Source organism: Euwallacea fornicatus, chromosome 20 (genome assembly GCF_040115645.1).
Source record: "Euwallacea fornicatus isolate EFF26 chromosome 20, ASM4011564v1, whole genome shotgun sequence".
In the NCBI taxonomy this organism is placed as follows: Eukaryota; Metazoa; Arthropoda; class Insecta; order Coleoptera; family Curculionidae; genus Euwallacea; species Euwallacea fornicatus.
The window spans coordinates 213,353-232,495 of NC_089560.1; the positions used below are offsets into that span (position 1 = coordinate 213,353).

The 19,143-nt window shown below is 42.1% G+C and overlaps 2 protein-coding genes across 2 annotated transcripts; both read left to right on the forward strand.

Annotated features, from left to right (window-relative positions):
• Positions 1 to 1,884: 1,884 nt before the first annotated feature.
• On the forward strand, positions 1,885 to 3,053 carry LOC136345635 (piggyBac transposable element-derived protein 4-like). Its single transcript, XM_066294145.1, has one exon. It carries the CDS (start codon positions 1,893 to 1,895, stop codon positions 3,051 to 3,053), a length of 1,161 nt encoding a protein of 386 aa, XP_066150242.1. The 5' UTR covers positions 1,885 to 1,892.
• A 6,939-nt stretch (positions 3,054 to 9,992) lies between these two features.
• LOC136345664 (uncharacterized) lies at positions 9,993 to 12,782 on the forward strand. Its single transcript, XM_066294192.1, has 5 exons — positions 9,993 to 10,360; positions 10,463 to 12,172; positions 12,213 to 12,316; positions 12,363 to 12,534; positions 12,577 to 12,782. Exons 1-5 carry the CDS (start codon positions 10,171 to 10,173, stop codon positions 12,780 to 12,782), a joined length of 2,382 nt encoding a protein of 793 aa, XP_066150289.1. The 5' UTR covers positions 9,993 to 10,170.
• Positions 12,783 to 19,143: the final 6,361 nt, after the last annotated feature.

Genomic DNA, 19,143 nt, shown 5'->3' on the forward strand with positions numbered 1-19,143 from the left:
TGTGAGTAACTGTATATAGTTGCAATCAATTCTATCCCATTCTTCAGCTAATATGTCTTTAATTTGATTATTATTATATTATTAAATTATATAATTATGATTTATTATTAAATTGATTGCGTCCTGAAATTGTATGTTTCCTGATTCTTTGATCTAAACGGTGCCATAAGTTTTCAATTATATGAATGTCAGGAAATTGTGATGGTGTATGCAATTATCTGCCAACATTATACAATAGCCATTCCTTGGTTTTTTTGGCAGTATGTTTTGGATCGTTGTCCTGTTGGAATATATATTTATTTTCAATGCCCATTTTGACAGCAGTTTGCCTTAAGTTACTTCGGAGTATGTTGATGTAACTTGTCGCATTTAAATTCCCTTCTATTGGAACAAGCATACCCACCCCATAGTAGGAAACACAGCCCCACACCATAATATGTCCACCACCATGTTTCACTGAAACTCGAACATTTTGTTTCTTTAACTCTTCATTGCGTTTTCGCCAGATTGTTTTCTTACCATCTGAACCAAACAAATTGAACTTGCTCTTGTCTGAAAAGATGACGTTTTCCCAAAAAGTTATCGGCTTGCTGATATACAGTGACACAAAAAAGTCTCCGTACGGTTAGTTATCACACAAACTTATGGAGTTTTAGAGGCAACACAAATAGTTCATCAACAAAATATATAACATTCTACAACAAGGAACATTCCTTAGTCCATTAACAATGATAATCAAGAAGTTAGTCAAAGAAATTCCAATTTTAGACGAACTTTTATTAACCCTAGAAAACTGGACATTCGTAAAAGTTACGATGCTCCATTAATTTTTTTAAAGTTCGGGTATTCCCCGGTTCTGCTTCGCTATGCGCCGCTAGCTATTTGTCCCAATAGTAGTTATCTAGGCGGTGGTGTGTGCATTTCTAATAGTTTTTAACGATTTATCACATATTTTTGAAGCCAGTCGTAAATTTCACGAATATCCAGTATATACGTTACTTTTCTTGAACATTATTTTGACAATGTACATTGAACAATTGGACTAGTGTTTACATTTTTGGGTGGTAAGCTACATTTTTGGTTCCTTAAAATTTTTAAATAATTATTTATATATTTTGTAAAGAACATGGCGCAAAAACCTCTGACTCAAAAAGAAATAGAGACTGAAATTCAGCGTATAATGGATGGTGAAGGGTGTGAATTTGATCCTTTGGAAGCCAGCGAAAGTGATGGGGGGGGATGATAATATAGAATACGAATCAGAAAGTTCAGATGATGACCTTTTTACACCACAGCCTCGGGTCAACGCCAATCAGGCCAATATATTTGAAAATTCTTCAACTGCCAAACAACTATTAGAAGAAACTAGTAGCAAAGATATTGGTGAACAAGGTTTGTCAACTAAAGCAGGTCAGTTCAATTTACCTCAACATTGCCCATCTGCAAAAAGTACTGATTCGGAGAGGAATACGGAAAACAATCTTTTTTTACCTCGTTATATAATCAAACCCAAGATCAAATGTTTGAAAGGAAAAAATGGTCATAAATGGTCAGCGGAAATGCCTGCAAGACGTGGAAAAACTAAAGCAAGAAACATTATTCATTTTTTACCTGGTCCTAAAGGAGATGCCACAAATTGTTCAACTTTTGATGAATATTTCTTACATTTTTTTTCAAATGAAATATTAGATACCACACTTTTGCATACAAATGCCGAAATTACCAGACAGGCGCAAAAATATAAGAGCAATGCGAATGTATCCCAAACCACAAAAATTGAGATAAAAGCCCTTCTTGCAATTTTGATAAAGTCTGCAGCGAACAAAGATAATCATTTGTTTGCAAAATATATGTTTGATACCAAAATATCAGGAACATTTTACAGAGCCTGTATGAGCGGTGAGCGTTTTTCATTCCTAATAAATTGTCTTAGATTTGATGACAAAGAAACTAGACTGGAAAGAAAAAAAGCTGATTCATTTGCACCCATTCGTGAGATATGGGATATTTTCATTGCAAAGTGTAGAAACTCGTACATACCTTCTTCTTACCTAACTATTGACGAGCAGCTAGTTGGATTTCGCGGACGATGTCCGTTTAGGATGTATATTCCAAGTAAACCGTGCAAGTATGGCATCAAAATAATCATGGTGTGTGATTCTTCTTCAAAATATATGTTAGATGCCAGTCCCTATTTAGGAAAATCCACGAAAACAAACGGATTGCCATTGGCTACGTACTTTGTACAAGAGCTTACTAAATCTGTCCATGGTAGTAATAGGAACATTACCATGGATAATTGGTTTACATCTGTAAGTTTGGCTGACTGTTTATTGAAAGATCCATATAAACTTACGCTAATAGGGACTCTACGAAAAAACAAAACAGAAATTCCCAAAGAAATGTTGGATATTACGGACAGATATCCTAATACATCTATGTTTTGTCACGATCAAATGAAGACGATGGTATCGTATATGCCAAAAAGGAAAAAAATTGTTTTACTTTTATCCACTCTTCATGAAGGTGTTGAAATATCATCCATAGGAAAGCCTGCAATTATAATGAATTATAATGAAACAAAGGGTGGAGTAGACACATTCGACCAAATGTGTTCTAATATGAATTCTGGTCGCAAAACTCGAAGATGGCCGATGGTCATATTTTACGACATGATAAATATTGCATGCATAAATTCCTACATAATTTATTGCTCAAATTTAGTGAAACTAAACAAAAAGCCTTTGAGTAGATATCAATATATGATTGAACTAAGTCGTTGTCTCGCGGAAACATGGCTGAAAGAAAGACTAAATATCAAAACTTTGCATAGTAATATTCGGCAAGATATTAATGATATTCTAAATATTTCTGTGGAAAATGAAACAACCGAGTATCAAAATAAGAAACGAAAAATTTGTTTCTACTGCCCCAGTAATAAAAGGCATATGACCACTACATACTGTAACCAGTGCAAGGAAGCCATATGTGGGGAACATCGCGGAAATAATACAGTTACTCACAAAATTGACCGTACATACCGTAAAAGTTAATAAATCTGTTACAAATAAGTGTTTCTAATTTTTTTTTTAATTGTTTTAACGAATATATATTTACAATAAACAGGTACGGAATGGAATATGCTACTAAGGAAATCACAAAGTACTTTCAGTTCACTAATAATAAGTAAGAAACAATAATCAGCCATAAATATAGACACAAAATTAACCGTACAAAACATGTGATTCATTTTTATAGCTTGTAAGAATTTACCAAAGCAAGTTTTTGCGCTCAATTCCATCGACGACTGATAAGTTTAGTCATATCTTATTCAGTTGCGTCTACTGCATTCATTTTGGCCGATATTGTAACTATGGCAAACAAAAGAACGGAAACTGATCTTACCACGCGTAAATTAGTAGTAAAACTTTATTCTACGGGAAGCACAATGAGAAAAATTGCTGAATTAATAGGCAAGACACATTCCACAGTGCAATGGATCATAAACAAGTATGGCTATGAGGGATTAATACAAAATAAGCCTGGAAGAGGACGGAAAAAAATATTGTCTGAAAAAGACGAAAGATTCATTTTACGTGAAATGAGGATTAATCCGAAGAAAAGTGTTCCAAAATTAACGAAAGAAGTGTCACAAAGAATAAACAAACCCGTGTCAATTGAAACAGTGCGGAGAGTTCTTAGAAAAAGTGGTTGCAACGGTAGAATAGCACGGAAGAAACCTTATATATCAAAAATTAATCGACAGAAGCGTCTTGAATTCGCAAAAAAATATGTTAATGAACCTGCTGATTTCTGGAATACCGTGATTTTCACTGACGAAACAAAATTAAACTTATTTGGATCAGATGGGAAGCAAATTGTTTGGCGAAAACCAAACACCGAGCTTCATAATAAACATCTTGTTAAAACAGTTAAGCATGGAGGAGGATCTTTAATGTTATGGGGTGCCATGGGAAGTAGTGGCACAGGGAACCTGCATGAAATTAAAGGAATAATGGATAAAAATGTTTATCTCAATATTTTAAAAACCAACTTGAGACCTTCTGCCGAAAAATTGAACATGCCTAGACGTTTTTATTTTCAACAAGACAACGATCCCAAGCACACTGCTGGGATTGTAAAGCAATGGTTGATATATAATGTGCCAAAGTTATTGAATTCTCCGCCTCAATCGCCAGATCTCAACCCGATTGAGAATCTGTGGAGAATTTTAAAAAACGAGGTTCAAAATAACAACTGCAGTAATTTAAAAGATCTCAGAAAAGCTGTCTTTACTGCATGGCAAAATATTCCTGTAGATTTAACAACAAAATTGGTGCAATCTATGCCACGTCGTTTGATGGCTGTAATTCAAGCTAAAGGGGGTGCTACAAAATATTAACTTTTTCAAATTTATTAAAATAAATTAGTAATATGTATATATTTGTGTTTTGTACGGTCAATTTTGTGTCTTTATTTATGGTTGATTACTGTTTGTTTCTTATTATTAGTGAACTGAAAGTACTTTGTGATTTCCTTAGTAGCATTTTCCATTCCATACCTATTTATTGTAAATATATGTTCGTTAAAACAATTTAAAAAAATTAGAAACACTTATTTATAAGAGATTTATTAACTTTTACGGTATGTACGGTCAATTTTCTGAGTAACTGTATATGTATTGCCTGTTCCAGAGTATGAAAATTTGCATGTGTAAAATCACTAACAAATCTATGTAAACATTTTTAGTAATATTGCCTATGTTCTTGTAATAAAACTTTTTCTAAATGTAGTTTTCTTAAAAGTCGTAAATTTTACGACACTCCAGTATTAACGTATGTTTATAATAGTCCAGTGTTCTAGGGTTAATATTGGACATATTCTTGCATAAAAAAGTCTCCGTACGATTTCATATGACTAAACTAATATTAACTAAATTTAATTGAATTATTGGAATAATAAATGTTTAATATTTTGTGGGGTTTCCTTTAGACTTTATCGCCCCGAAAATTCGCGTGGCTTTAGTGTGAATAACGTGACCAAAGTGTTGAGAAACGACTAGGACAATTAAAGACTGTGTCATAAATTGTTTGTGCAACAGGGCGCTGACAGAACAGCCCTGGGGGCCCCAAAAGAGCCCCCTCGGAAATTTCCGGATTTGTTAACCCGTTTCTTGGACAAGGGGAAGGACTTTTGTATGGACAAATAGGTCTTGGACATTTAGTGGCAAGTACCATAAATTCTTGGGACACAAGTAGATGGTAGATACTAGTAATAAGTTGTTGGCGTTAATTAGAATTAAGTTCTTGTACAAATTCCTAAGTGGAAGTTTGTAAGGTGTAATTTGGAAAGATAGGTACACACGATACCCGGATCTCCGGGTAACTATAAACAATAACAAAAAAAAGGTCTGTGTTTACATTAGACATTCCAAAGTGGACCTGTGGTGCGCGCTCCCTAATAATCGGATTATTAGAGACGTTGCGAAATTTCTCGCCATATAATGGCGGAAGGAAGGAGAAGAAAAGTGGAACCTGAAGAGACGGAGGATCGAGAGAGCCCTGTTTTGGGATGCAAGTTAATTAGGACAGTGTCCCGGTTCAGCAACGAGGGCAGTTCAGATGTCGAAACGGACTCGGACGAGTCAATGGGCCAGGGTGACAACGTGATCGACCAATGTTGGGATGAGGAAAAAGAGACCTCCGTTGCCAAAAAAAGGAAGAGAGCGGAAACTCAACGCTCTTTGGAATTGGCGTATACCAGCCAATATGAGGATGAGGAAAATAGAGAGGAAAGGAAGAAGTGCTTGAGGAAACTTAAGGAAACTATTGGGGAAATGAAAGAACTAATTGATGGAGTTGCACTTTATGTACCACGAAATGCAAACACAAAAAAAGAAATTAAAGATGGAGTAGCCAAGCTGAAAAGAAAGGTGAAAATACTTACCAATGAAGAAATGGTCTCGGTGATTGAGTCCTTGGATGTTGGTGGCGCTGGCGTTCCTGGCAGGGATCAAAGCACGCAAACTCCGGCGATTGAGCCTAAAAGAAAAGTAAACGTAGTAAATGTAGGGCCGCAAACAACATTAAGAACGGATGAGGAAGAACAAATAGATAGAAGGATAAGGGATATAATGGAAAGTAACCCGGGAATAAAGGAATTACATGACATGGCGAATATTGGATGGCCTCTGCACAGCTATACAAGAACCACAGTCAAGAAAGGAAACATCCTCGAGCAGGAAGAAAGGGACATTATAGTTATCTCTGATACTGGAGTAGAGACGAGTAAACTTCTTTAAGAACTGTGCGATTCAAATAACCAACTCGCAAGGTTGATCAAAGGGAAGAGTATGATTCCGAAGAAGTTGTATATACTAAAACAACAAGACTCTCTTACCTGTGTCGACGACGAGGAGAACCCAAGCAGGGACACGAATAGATACGTGTTTATAGCAGGTGTGGAAGAAGAGAAAACAAAGGACATAGTGGAAATACTTACCAAGGTCGGAAGAGCATGTGAAAGATACGGGAGGGAAAAACTGGCAGTGGCAACAACCAAAGCAAGTACGACTGGAAGGGTTAGAAGACTCCTCGAATACATGTATAGGGACGTAGAAAGAAATACCGATATACAGTTAGTCTCATGAGTATTCGTACTCTATTGCTTCTCTATTTTAAATTACTGTTATTAATTTACAATGAACGATTTGAAACTGGTACCATCACAAACCTACTTTCCAATTAAAGTGCTTTTAAACTCATATGCATTTTCTTGCAAATTCAAATGTTTATATGGCGAAAACGTAATTTTAAGGAAATAAGAATAAAATGAGGCTCACAAGAGTATTCGTACTGCAACTGTCTGTTAAGGGTTATAAATCAAGATGATAAGAAATTTAGCCTGTCTTAACTTGTTTGCGACATAATACGAACGATTACCAATATAGACATATCGATTTGTTAGTCTTTAGGAGATACTAGTGAAAATGGGGAGAAAAAGTAGTGAAGTTTCATTAAGTGATAGGAAGTTAATTCTTAAATGGCACACTGAAAGTAAAAGTTATTTAGAAATTGCAAATTTAGTGGGCAGAAGTAAATCTACGGTACAATATGTTATAAAAAACATTAAGTCAAGTGGAGATATTTGCAATAAACAACGTAAAGGAGGCCCGAAGAAACTTACTCCTCACGAGGAAAAAGCAGTTATTAAGGAAATAAAGAAGAATCCACAAATTAATAGACCCAAGTTAGCAGCATTCGTCTTAAAATACTTCAAAAAAGAAGTATCAGCAGAAACATGTAGGAGAATTTTGAGAAGGAACGACTACAATGGGAGAGTTGCCAGAAAGAAGCCATTTATTAATAAAAAGAAACGAATGAAACGTTTAGAATTTGCAAAAAAATATGTCGACAAGGATATTAATTTTTGGGAACAAGTAATTTTCACTGACGAAAGTAAATTCAATTTGTTCAATTCAGATGGACGAACAATGGTGTGGAGAAAATCAAATTCAGAGTACGAATAAAAAAATTTTTAAGTAACCGTAAAGCATAGAGGTTGTTCCGTCATGGTGTGGGGTTGTATGTCCGCAAATGGTGTTGGTGATTTGGTTTTTATTGAAGGAATCATGGACAAAACATATTACCTAAATATTTTACGGAATCACTTGGCATCAAGTGCTACAAAATTAGAGTTACAACATAATTATTATTTCCAGCAAGATAATGATCCAAAACGCACGGCTCATATTGTGAAAGAATGGATCTTATATAATACGCCACATACCTTGGCAACACCACCCCAAAGTCCCGATATCAATCCTATAGAACATTTACGGTCATAAATGAAAAGAAGATTAAAAAACTACGAGATTGATAGCAAAAAAACATTAAAAGTAAAACTTTTGGATATTTGGAATAAAATTGAACCAACATATACGAAAAAATTAGTTAGTAGTATGCCTAATCGACTTAAAAGTATTATAAAATCCCGGGGAGGTCCAACAAAATATTAAATAATAGAAAATAAACTGATCTTTTAGTATAGTTTTAGTAGGTACGAATACTCTTTTGGGTGTGATTTTGTTACTTATTATACTTAAAATTATATTTTGTTAATAATACTGTTTATCTTCAAGAAAGTTTATAGGAATTGGGCTTTTTACACGCCCATAAAACATTTCTACTAAAAAAAAATGTTGAAAATTACTTATAAAAAAGTATTTTTATTTTTAAATCTGGAATCAATAGGGTACGAATACTCATAAGACTCACTATATGTATTTTCGGAATTCCCACGAGGAAAGGGAGGACAGAAAGAGCCACGGAAGGAGGAGAGAATGCAGAAGTAGGGCAAGGGGAAATCGAGACCAGTAGCTGGGCCCAAGTAGCGAAGAAAAATAAGGAAACGATTAAAATTAAATTAAACAGGAAGCAGGGAAATTATGCGGAGATAGTAAAGACGTTAAAAAAGAAAATTGACACAGACAAGTTGGGAATAAAAGTAAAAGGCATTATAAAGACAAAAGAAGGGCACATTGAAATAAACTATGTAGGAAAGGAAGGGAACTGGAGCGCATTTAAGGAGGAACAAGGACTCAAACGGTAGTGCGCAAGATAATAGGGGTTATCGAACAAATGGGATTGGAGGTAGCCAGAAGCAAGACAGTGATAGTAATTCTAGACGGGAGAAGGAAACTTAAACACCTAAGTATTAGGATAGACGGCGAATTAATAAAGAGCGTTGAACATGTGAAACTACTGGGTGTGCATTTTGGCAGAAACTTGAAGTTTGGCACTCATGTGCAAATGATGGCAGAGAAAGTGAGCAATTGCACCAATGCTCTCATGAGGATCATGCCTAGGAACGGCGGGTGTTCAGTGGGGAAACGCAGGATAGTCGCCACAGCTGCCATTTCCACGATTCTGTACGGAGCCCCAGTATGGGGACACGACATGGCGAAGAAAATGCACTTATCTAAGTTGGAACATTTAAATAGAAGACTATCGACGATGGCAGCGACGGTGATGGCGGGTATGCCTCCTATTGATTTGTTCGTGGAGGAGAGGATGGAAATATATAAAAAAGGAAGAGAGTTTGGAAACGAAGCAAGATCAAAGCTATATAAAAAATGGCAGGGGAGATGGGATAATTACGGAGGACACGTCAAGATATTCGTGACGTAGAAGAATGGACGAAAAGGAAATTTGGAAACTTAACTTACCATAGCACGCAGGCAATTAGCGGACGCGGAACGTTCTCCACATACCTAAAGAGAATTAAAAAGGTGAAAGGCGATGAATGTTGGATTTGCAGTGAAACGGACACACCTGGTCATACCGTGTTCGATTGCCATAAATCCAGAGAGATAAAAAGAAAAGCAGCAGTAAATTGTGAGGTCGTACAGATAAATAGAGACAACATAGCGGAAATAATGATGAAGACCGAAGGAAGGTGGAATGCAATAAGAAAAATGTTGGAAGAAATAATGGTAATAATGGAAGAAGAGGAAAAGAAACGAGAACGAGAGAGAAAACAATCCTTGTCAAATCACAGGGACTGACGGAGATGGTTTGTAAATAATCATAACAAACCTTGCCACCCGCTCCCTGAAGTAATGCCCAGCGGCGGTTCCGGGGTGAAGAGAGGAGGGTTTTTTAGTGGGTAGGCGCCTCCCTTCAGGGGGTGAATCCCACATAACCCGGTTGCCAGACTACCAGACCTGGTACCTTTGGAAGGTTTTTCCCTCCTCTATGGAAAAAAAAGGTACTCTGTTAGATATCAAGTGCCAACCATTAAGCATGATTCGAAGGCGGACGTGTGGAAGATATAAGTCGGTTATAGTTTTCGCATCGTCGACGTAAAGCAGTGTTTTTCAACGCTAAGCCGAAGAAACAGCGGTTTTGGCAGTGCGAAAACTAATTTTTGCCCTGCACGCTGACGACGTGATTGATAAGCTACTTCGGTGACTTTTTGCATGGACATTATTAGATCGGTGTCTTTCCGCGTGTCGTGTCTTCAACGTTACGTTAATTTACACCGTTAGCCTTATTTTTCTTTTTCTTTTTTTTTCAACGATTAGAGGTGAGGTTGAGCGGAGTAAGGCCTTACTGGGGTGTGGTTAACATCGCTGAGGCACTCGGAACCTCTGAAACCCCCGGCAACTCCATGGAGACCCAGGACTCTAAACTGGGGGTTCCTTCGGGAAAGAAAGGGGCTGTAGCCAAAACAATTTTGAAGGATAGGAGGGATGTAACTGGGAGAGGCAATATGCCGCTCGTAAGGAAGGGAAGTGTTCCGGAGAGCTTGATGAGGAAAGAGGAGGTAGAAGGTGTTGAGATAGGATTCGCAAGGAGAGGTAAGGTGTAGAGGACTCCGCCCCAGGACAAAGGAGGGGAAACAGAGGAAAATGTGGTAAGTGCACAAAACGTGGAAGTGCATTGTCCGGTACTCTCCGTAGAAGAAGTGCCAAACAATGCACCAAAAGGGAAGAGGAAGAGGATGGATGAATCCATTCTGGGAGGAGAGGAAGAAGGTCCCAGGGCTCTCTTGGATGTAGCCAGGAAACAGGTAGGCGATGTCGATAGAATCCTGAAGGAGTCTTACCACCCCAAACAGGAACTAGTGGACGCTGTCTCTGTGCTGAAAAGCACGATTAGGAGCATGGTGCTGGAGGAAGAGGGGAAGGGGCAGGAGAACAAGAAACTCGAGGAGGAGAATAAAAGACTAAGGGACGAGGTCGCTCGGCTAAGGGCTGGCAAGCCGGAGGGAGTGTCTATTGAATGCCAGACGGAAACTGAGGAGGAGAGAAAAAATGGTGTTGTTAAAAAGAGGCTAATAACTTTAGCTAGGGAGGGAAAGATCCTGGAGGCCATCAAGGAGAGATGGGACGATGGGATCTTTGAAGCTACTGAGATAGCTCGTGGAGACCCTACCAGTGAGGGTTTTAGGATGGACCTGGCGGTCCTGGTAGGTAAGGGAAATAGCGCGCTTAAGGAGCGATTCCTGCAGCTTCTCCCAGAGCTGAGGAAGCTCGAGGCTGAAGAAGGGAGGATAGCCAGCCTCGTGCAGACGTGCAACCTTAGGAAAGGAGGTAGTGTACTTACGAAAACTAAGCACGTCTACTTTAAGGAGTTGGAAAGTACGGGGCCGGTAGGGGTTTTTGAAGCACTCAAGGTCCTCGCGGCAACAATGCGGGAAGAGGGGAGAGACAGCGTGTCCATCCCGTTGGTGCCGGGTGCCGACCCGTGGCAACTCCGGAAGGTCTGCGAGCTGGCATGCTGGAACCTGAAGGAAAACATTAGGGTAAAGTTATACTTACCTGGAGGGACATCCTCCCGCAAGGAGGGAGTACAAGGTTCGGGCCCTAAAAGACCAGAAGAAGAGGTAGTCTTCGTGGCTAAACAGGAGGGGGTAAGTTATAGCGAGACCCTCCGTGAAGTCCGACAACTGCTTGCCAACAGACAAACCAAGGTTGACATCGGGACAGTCAGGGACACTAAAAAAGGTGAGGTGCTAATCACGCTCCCTAAAGGAGACGAACAGGGAGAGGAGCTGAAAAACATCCTGGGGAAAGGAATGGGGGAAGATAACGTAAGATTGGGAGGGAATAGGAAGTTTGTAGTGTTCCAACTTACGGGACTGGATGGAATCACTACAGGTGAAGTAGCCACTGGTGCGGTGGCCACCGCGACCGGACTGAACCCCAAGAAGCTCCGGCTCAAGGGGCTTAAGGCAAGCTATGGAAGCTGCCAAACCGCCACGTTCCTCGTTAGAGAGGGGGACGCGGCTAGTCTTCGTGTAGTCACCAATTGGGGAGTTGGCATTAATATGTGCTGGCTCAAGGAGAGGAAGGACTCGGGAAGATGCTACCGATGCTGGGAACTGGGACTTCGGGCCCAGGCCTGCAAAAGGGTAGACAGGACCCGACTATGCACTCCTTGTGGGATGGAGGGGCACAGTGCGAAAGATTGTAAAGATCCTCGCTACTGCCCCCTCTGTAGAGCGGAGGGCCACAGCGCGGGAGGACCCAACTGCAAGGGGCCAATAAAGGCACTTGTAAGCGGTAGGGGTACTGACCGGAAAAATCAATTGGGCCGGAACCAGGGACGTCCAAAAAGAAGGACGAGATTCGGAAGGCTACCGAGGAGAGGAGTACGGAACAAGTCAAGTAAGTAGATTAAATAGTATAATCGGTATGCGTGTTTTAGGTGCGGTAGTGAATGTGGAGAGTGTAAATGGCACGATGGCGGTATTTAAGGAACTCAGATGTCTACAGATCAATCTGGACAGAAGGCGTTGCCACCGACTTGCTGTACTAGACGATCAGAGAACAAGACATTGATGTCGTTCTGGGGCAGGAGCCTAACCAAGCCCAGAAGAATGTCATTAGGGATAGTGACGAGGGAGAGTTCATTTGGCTTAAAAGACGGATGAAGGTGAAGCCGATACACAGGGACCGGGAGTTCGTGGCGGTGGAACTGGGCCGGTTTAAGCTGGTCTCGGTATACTTCTCGCCGAATAAGACCACAGGTGAGTTCGAGGCCATGATTAATCGGTTAGATAATTTTATAGGAGGCATGGACGGCAGGAGAGTTCTCATAGCTCGGGACTTAAATGCGAAATGCCAAATGTTTCGTTCTGGCGTCAAGAATGCCTACGGGAGAGTCCTGGAGGAGTTCGTTGGAGTGAGAGAGCTTTCTTTTTTTGTGCGAGGAGGTGGGAATCTTCTTAAGACACCTGGCTTCGACCGACCATTATGTCCCCCGCCTACCCACTAAAACCTCCTCCCCTCTTCGCCCCGGTATCGCCTTTCAGCATTCCTTCAGGGCCCTTTCTTCTCTCCTCGCGGACTATGCGCCGCCGAGGTTGCTCGCTATTCCCTCACTCTTCCCGATTTCCGTTCTCTCTCTCTCTCACACTCTTATCCCACATGATCTTTCCCACCATTCTTTCAAATGCCATCCACTTCTCTTCTGTCTCCACCAATTTACGCCCGATCATGTTTCGGTCCAGGTTGAGTTCCCTCTTCCTGGCCTCCACACGATACCTCTCCCACTACGAACAGTTCCACAGCGTGTGCTTCAGGGTATCCGTCACACTCTCGGTTTCGTCCCCATAGAATCAACAGTGGTTACTTCGTTCTACTCCGATTCTTCGCATGTATTTACCAAACACACCGTGTCCAGTAAACACCTGTGACAGCGCGTAACCCGGTCTCGTCCACTTTCATCCTGCCATCGTACATGGCCCACTCTTTCTCCCATTCGCAAATCACTCAATCGCTCGCTTCGCTCCTTGATTTGTTACCTCGCTCCCACACCCTTCTTCTTTCTTCCACTCGCAGTCTCACCGGCGGTATTTTAGCCAACACCAACACCGCCGCACCCAGAGATGTCCTGTATGCACACACCACCCTGATTGCGAGCGATCTGTTAGCTCGATCCAAGATGGCGTTGTACTTTCGGTACGTCAGCTTGGTGTGCCACACTGGAACCGCGTACAGTAGGGCCGACGCCGCCGCCGTCACAACCACTCGCCTCCTTTCAAACGCCAATCCGTTTACTCTGGGCAGGATTCCCTCAAGTTTCCGTAGAATCCCGCCCACCTTGTCGGCAGTTCGGCTTGTGTGCTCGCCGAAGCAAGAATCCCTACTGAACCACACTCCCAGGTACTTCACACATTTCTGACTTTCGTACCTGACACCATCCACCCAGAGACTCAAACCCCTCAGCAGTCTACTTCCCACCAGAAGCACCATCTCTGTCTTGTCCGTAGCCATGCTGAGACCTTTGGCTCGGAACGTGTCGGAGACTAGTTCTATGGCCCCCCTGACTCTCCTCTCCAGAGTTTCCCTGTTCCTTGCCGTGACCACCAACGACAAGTCGTCCGCGTACGCCACCGGAGTGACGCCGTCTGGATAACCCACCGTCAGCAGCTCGTCGTAGAACAGGTTCCACAGGACGGGACCAAGAACGGATCCCTGAGGAACACCACACGACAACTCACGGACCTCCCCGTTCGGCAACTCGAGAAATCGATCTTGCAGGTATGACTGGACGACGTCCGTCAAGTATCTTCTTCTTCAATCTTTCCGAGTCCGTCGATGAGGCAAATGAGCCGGTACGAGGGTTCCGCGCTCGGTTCCCGCTTCGGTTTCTCCACCAGTACCAGACGGGCTCTCTGGGGGAGAGAGCTCACTCCACACAACAGCGGGGGCAACAAGAATGGAAAATCTGTCATAGACGTAACCATGAGTAGCGCTATCGTAGCGCGCAAGGTGAGTCAATGGTAGGTCGAGCGGGACGTGCTGAGTGGAAATGGACACAGATACATAACCTAAAGAATTGTAGGGATTGGAACCGAGAAAGGAATTGGTAAGGTGAATAAATACGTTAACGAGCGTGTTTTAAGGAGGGTCGGAACCGAACCTGACCAAATAGTCAAGGAAATTGGGGAAGCCTGCGACCAGTGACTACTCAAGAAGAGTGGAAAAACAGGGGGCAAGAAGGCGGTCTACTGGTGGAAGGAAACAGTAAGTACATACAGGAATTATTGTTTGCAGGCCAGACATTAATTCAAGGATGACGAGGATAAAGGGAGCCAGAAAAAAGAACGAGGAGAGAAGGGCAGCAGCAGACGAATATGGAAGAGCCAAGAAGACCCTTAAGGATTCAATTCGGAATGCCAAGAGGAACGCATGGAAAAAGCTGTGCGATGACTTGGAGACGAACGTCTAGGGTCTCGGCTACAGAATTGTAGCAGAAAAGCTCGGGCGTCTGAAACCAAGCCACTTGGCAACTGGGCAATTCCCGAAAATGTGGAAGAGGGCCCGGCTAGTTCTGGCGGAGAAGCCCAAGAAAGACCTGGCAGCGGAGGCGTCGTATCGTCCCATCTGTCTCATCGACGAGCTCGGGAAGGTCGCGGAGAAAGTGATCAAGACCAGGGTGATGGCGGAGGCTATTGAGCGTGGAATGCTTGATCGAAACCAGTTCGGTTTCGTGAAGGGTAGGAGCACTATCGACGCAATGCGGGCCGTAATGAAGGTCGTGGTGAGGATTAAAGAGACGAGATACACTCATGCAGGATTTTGTGTGATGGTAACTATTGACGTTAAGAATGCGTTCAACTCTGCACCATGGGATCTCATAGTTGAAACACTTAAAAGGTTCCAGGTTAGCAATTATGTTGTAGGTGTGGTACAATCGTACCCGGACGAAAGGACGGTGCAGCTGCCTAACGGAGATGTAAGGATAATGTCGTGTGGGGTTCCGCAGGGGTCAGTATTAGGCCCCGTATTGTGGAACCTCTATTACGACGAGCTGCTGAAGCTGGATTATCCGAGGGGCGTCACAAAAGTGGCAAACGCGGATGATCTGGCGCTGGTGGTTACTGCCGGGTGCAGAAACACACTGGAGTTGAGGACGAAGGAAGCCATGGAGGTGGTCATTGATACGTTCAGAGCTAAAGGGCCCTGTATGGCGTCCGAGAAGACCGAAATGGTGCTACTCGCTGGGAGACGTAAGCTCACTAATATGAGTTTAGTTGTAGATCGCTTCAGTTACGAGATGACTACTAGCATCAAATACCTGGGGGTGTGGTTCAGCAAAGACGCGAGGTTCGCCGAGTACACTCGACGAACCGCCGACAAGGTGGGAGGAATAATTCAAAAGTTGGAAGGCATCCTGCCCAGAGTCAACGGTATGGGATTCGAGAGGAGAAGGATTATGGTCATGGCGGCGTCGTCGGTGCTGCTGTATGCTGCGCCGGTGTGGCACGGAGTGTTGAGGATTAAGACGTACAGGGCCCTCCTGGAGCGGGCAAACAGAAGACTCGCGATCAGGGTGGCCTGCGTGTACAAAACGGCCCCCTGCGCAGCAGTCTTGGCACTGGCCAAGATTCCGCCCATCAGACTGCGAGTGGAAAAGAGGAGAATGGTGTGAGAGAAAGGTAAAGGTTTTGGGAGGGAGGCCGGAGAGAGGGTGATGAGTGAGTGGGAGAGTGAGTAGGGTGTGTATGATAGATGGGTGAAGGTTTTCGTTTTGAGCATTAGACGATGGATCGAATGCAAATGGACGAAGACCGGGTACGAACTAACGCAGGTGTTTACTGGACACGGAGTGTTCGGGAAATACTTGCGCAGAATAAAGTTTGAAGAGAGAAGCGGCTGCTGGTTCTGTGAGGAGCCAGGAGTTGTGGACTCCCCAGAGCACACAATCTGGGGATGCCCGGAGTGGGAGACCGATCGGACTGAGGCCAGAGGGGCGGGATTCAACCTGGACCGAAGGACGTTCGGCTACGAACTCATAGAGAGTGAGTGTAAGTGAAGAGCGTTTGGATGCATGGTCAAGAAGGTCATGCGCAAGAAGAGTGAGCGGGAACAGTACAGAAAGAGAAGCACGAAAGCAAAGAGAGTAGCTCTTACGACCGGGCGCCCCGAAGGAATGCTTACCAGGCGATACCGGGGCCATAAGAAGAGAGGGGGTGGTTTTAGTGGGTAGGCGGGCGTAAGCTCGAATCCCACACTACCCGTCCCGAAGCGGCCGGGTGTCTTTTTGAAGATTTCCACCTCTTCGGACACAAAAAAAAAACGTTAAGCATGGAGGTGGCGGTATTATGGTGTGGGGGGCATTTTCTTCGTCTAAAACAGGGCCGTTGGTAAAAATAGATGGACTAATGGATCGGTTTGTTTATCGGGACATTCTTAAGAACCATATGGTTCCTTATGCAGAGTGGGAAATGCCTCTACGTTGACAATTTCAACAAGACAATGATCCAAAGCAACCCAGTAAGTTGGTCAAAAATTGGTTGAATGAAAATTCAGTTGGCATCATCAAGTGGCCTTCTCAAAGTCCCGATTTGAACCCCATTGAAAACCTGTGGGGGCATCTAGGAAGACAAATTGAAAAGAAAAACATAACAAATAAAAATAAACTTTGGGAAAATCTTAAAGTGGAGTGGGCGAAGATTCCTAATGATGTATGTACTAATTTGGTTGGTTCAATGCGACGCAGATGTAGTGCTGTTATAAGGGCAAATGGATATGCCACTGATTACATAAACATTGCTATTTTTCTTTAATAAATAATTAAAAAGTTTCCATATTTATGGCCAAGCAAAAATTATTACTATTGAATAAAAACTATATCAATGAAAATATTTTTGTCTTATATCATTAATATTTTTTCATTGTCGACCGTTGGGAAAAAGTTGGGAGGATATTCGCACTGAATTCCTTTCCTCGTTTTCCAAATCTATTGATATAATAGAGGTATTTACAGAAGCCGTTAATGGAAGGAATGCTATCTCATCAGAAACGACACTCTTCAATGAAGGATTGCATGTGCTACGCCTTGCGTTGCATATGATCAAAAGTCGTGAGAATGATGAAGCACTAGCTACATTGTTCACCTACCATGTAGTGGGTAATCGTTCTGAGGTGTTACGTAAGCGACTAAGAGAGGATACACCAAAGGACTTAAAAGGGTTTTGTGTTGCGTTGCGTGGGTTGGTGGGTAAACGGCCGGCGTTATTTCGACATGATCCTCACACCAGTTCGAAGCAATGTTCCTTTACCCCACTAAATAGAAACGATGATCACTTTTTGAGGAAGTGCCGATTGTGTGGAAAAATTGGACATAAAGGATACCAGTGTCGCTCTAAAAGGTCGTCGACAAGTGAAAAACCAAGTGTTAACACGTTTAGATCTGTTACTTATTTAAAGTGCGGAAAGCCGGGCCATATCTCAACGAACTGCCCCGACAAGGAACGAGCTGCAGAATCGAGATATGTGGAAAAACGTGTAAAATTGGTGAAGATCCAAACCCTCCCTAGCGGTCAATTGGAGACGGACAATGGTAAGATCATTCCTTTTCTGTTTGATTCTGGCTCAGACTGTTCGTTGGTTAAAAGGAGCGTTTCTCTATCGTTAACTGGGACGTTAGAAAATTGCATGATATCTTCAAAGGGCATAGGAGACAATTCAGTTTTTTGTACAAAGCAATTGCTAGTTAGAGCCAAAATTGCAAACATTTATGTTGAACTTTTGCTGTATGTTGTACCTGATGATAGTATTTCTTTCGACATCATAATAGGTAGGGACTTGATTGTCAAAAGCATCAGTGTTTGCTATGGCAGTAGGGGTTTGGTTTTTATTCGTGAAAAATCGGTTGAGCTTTGCCAAACTACGATAATCAATTTTAAATTTATTAATACTGATTTGGTTTCCAAAGAAAAGGATATTTTAGTTGATATGCTTTCACGATACCGAAATAACTTTGCCGATGGTATGCCAAATGGACAGGTAAACACAGGTTGTCTGGAAATTCGGTTACAAGATCCAACCAAATTCGTACAATGACGACCTTATCGTCTAGTTCTGATTGAACGAGATATTGTACAATGTAAAATCAGAGAGTTGTTGGAAGCAAATATTATTCGTCCTAGTTGCTCTCCGTTTGCTAGTCCAATCACACTGGTCAAGAAAAAGGATGAGTCTGACAGAATGTGTTGCGATTTTCGCGAGTTGAATAGCAACACGATCTCGAATTGTTACTCACTACCTTTCATTAGTGACCAGATTAATCGTTTACATAAGGCTTATTATTTTACGTCCCTGGACATGGCTGCTGGTTTCCATTACATCCCGGTGCACCCTGATAGCATTGAGAAAACGGCCTTCGTAACGCCAGATGGCCATTACAAGTTCTTATTCATGCCATTTGAGCTAAAGAACACTCCATCTGTTTATCAGCGGGCAATTGATAAAGCGTTAGGGAAACTTCGCAACTCGATTACCGTAGTTTATATTGACGATATGCTAATACCCTCAACCTCAATATCTGAAGGGATCGAACATTTGGAGATTGTTATTGATGCATTGGTCAAGACGGGTTTTTCCTTTAATTTTAGAAAGTGCAAATTCTTAAAAAACAAAATTCAATATCTAGGTTACCTGGTCCAAGGTGGGGAACTACGTCTAAATCCCCGCAAAATATCAGCACTAATTAATTTGTCAGTCCCTAAAACAGCATCGCAAATTTGTCAATTTTTTGGTCTGGCCTCTTACTTTCGACAATTTATCCCTAACGTTTCTAAGGTCGCAATACCATTGTATGAGCTCATCTCTGGTGGTACAAATAC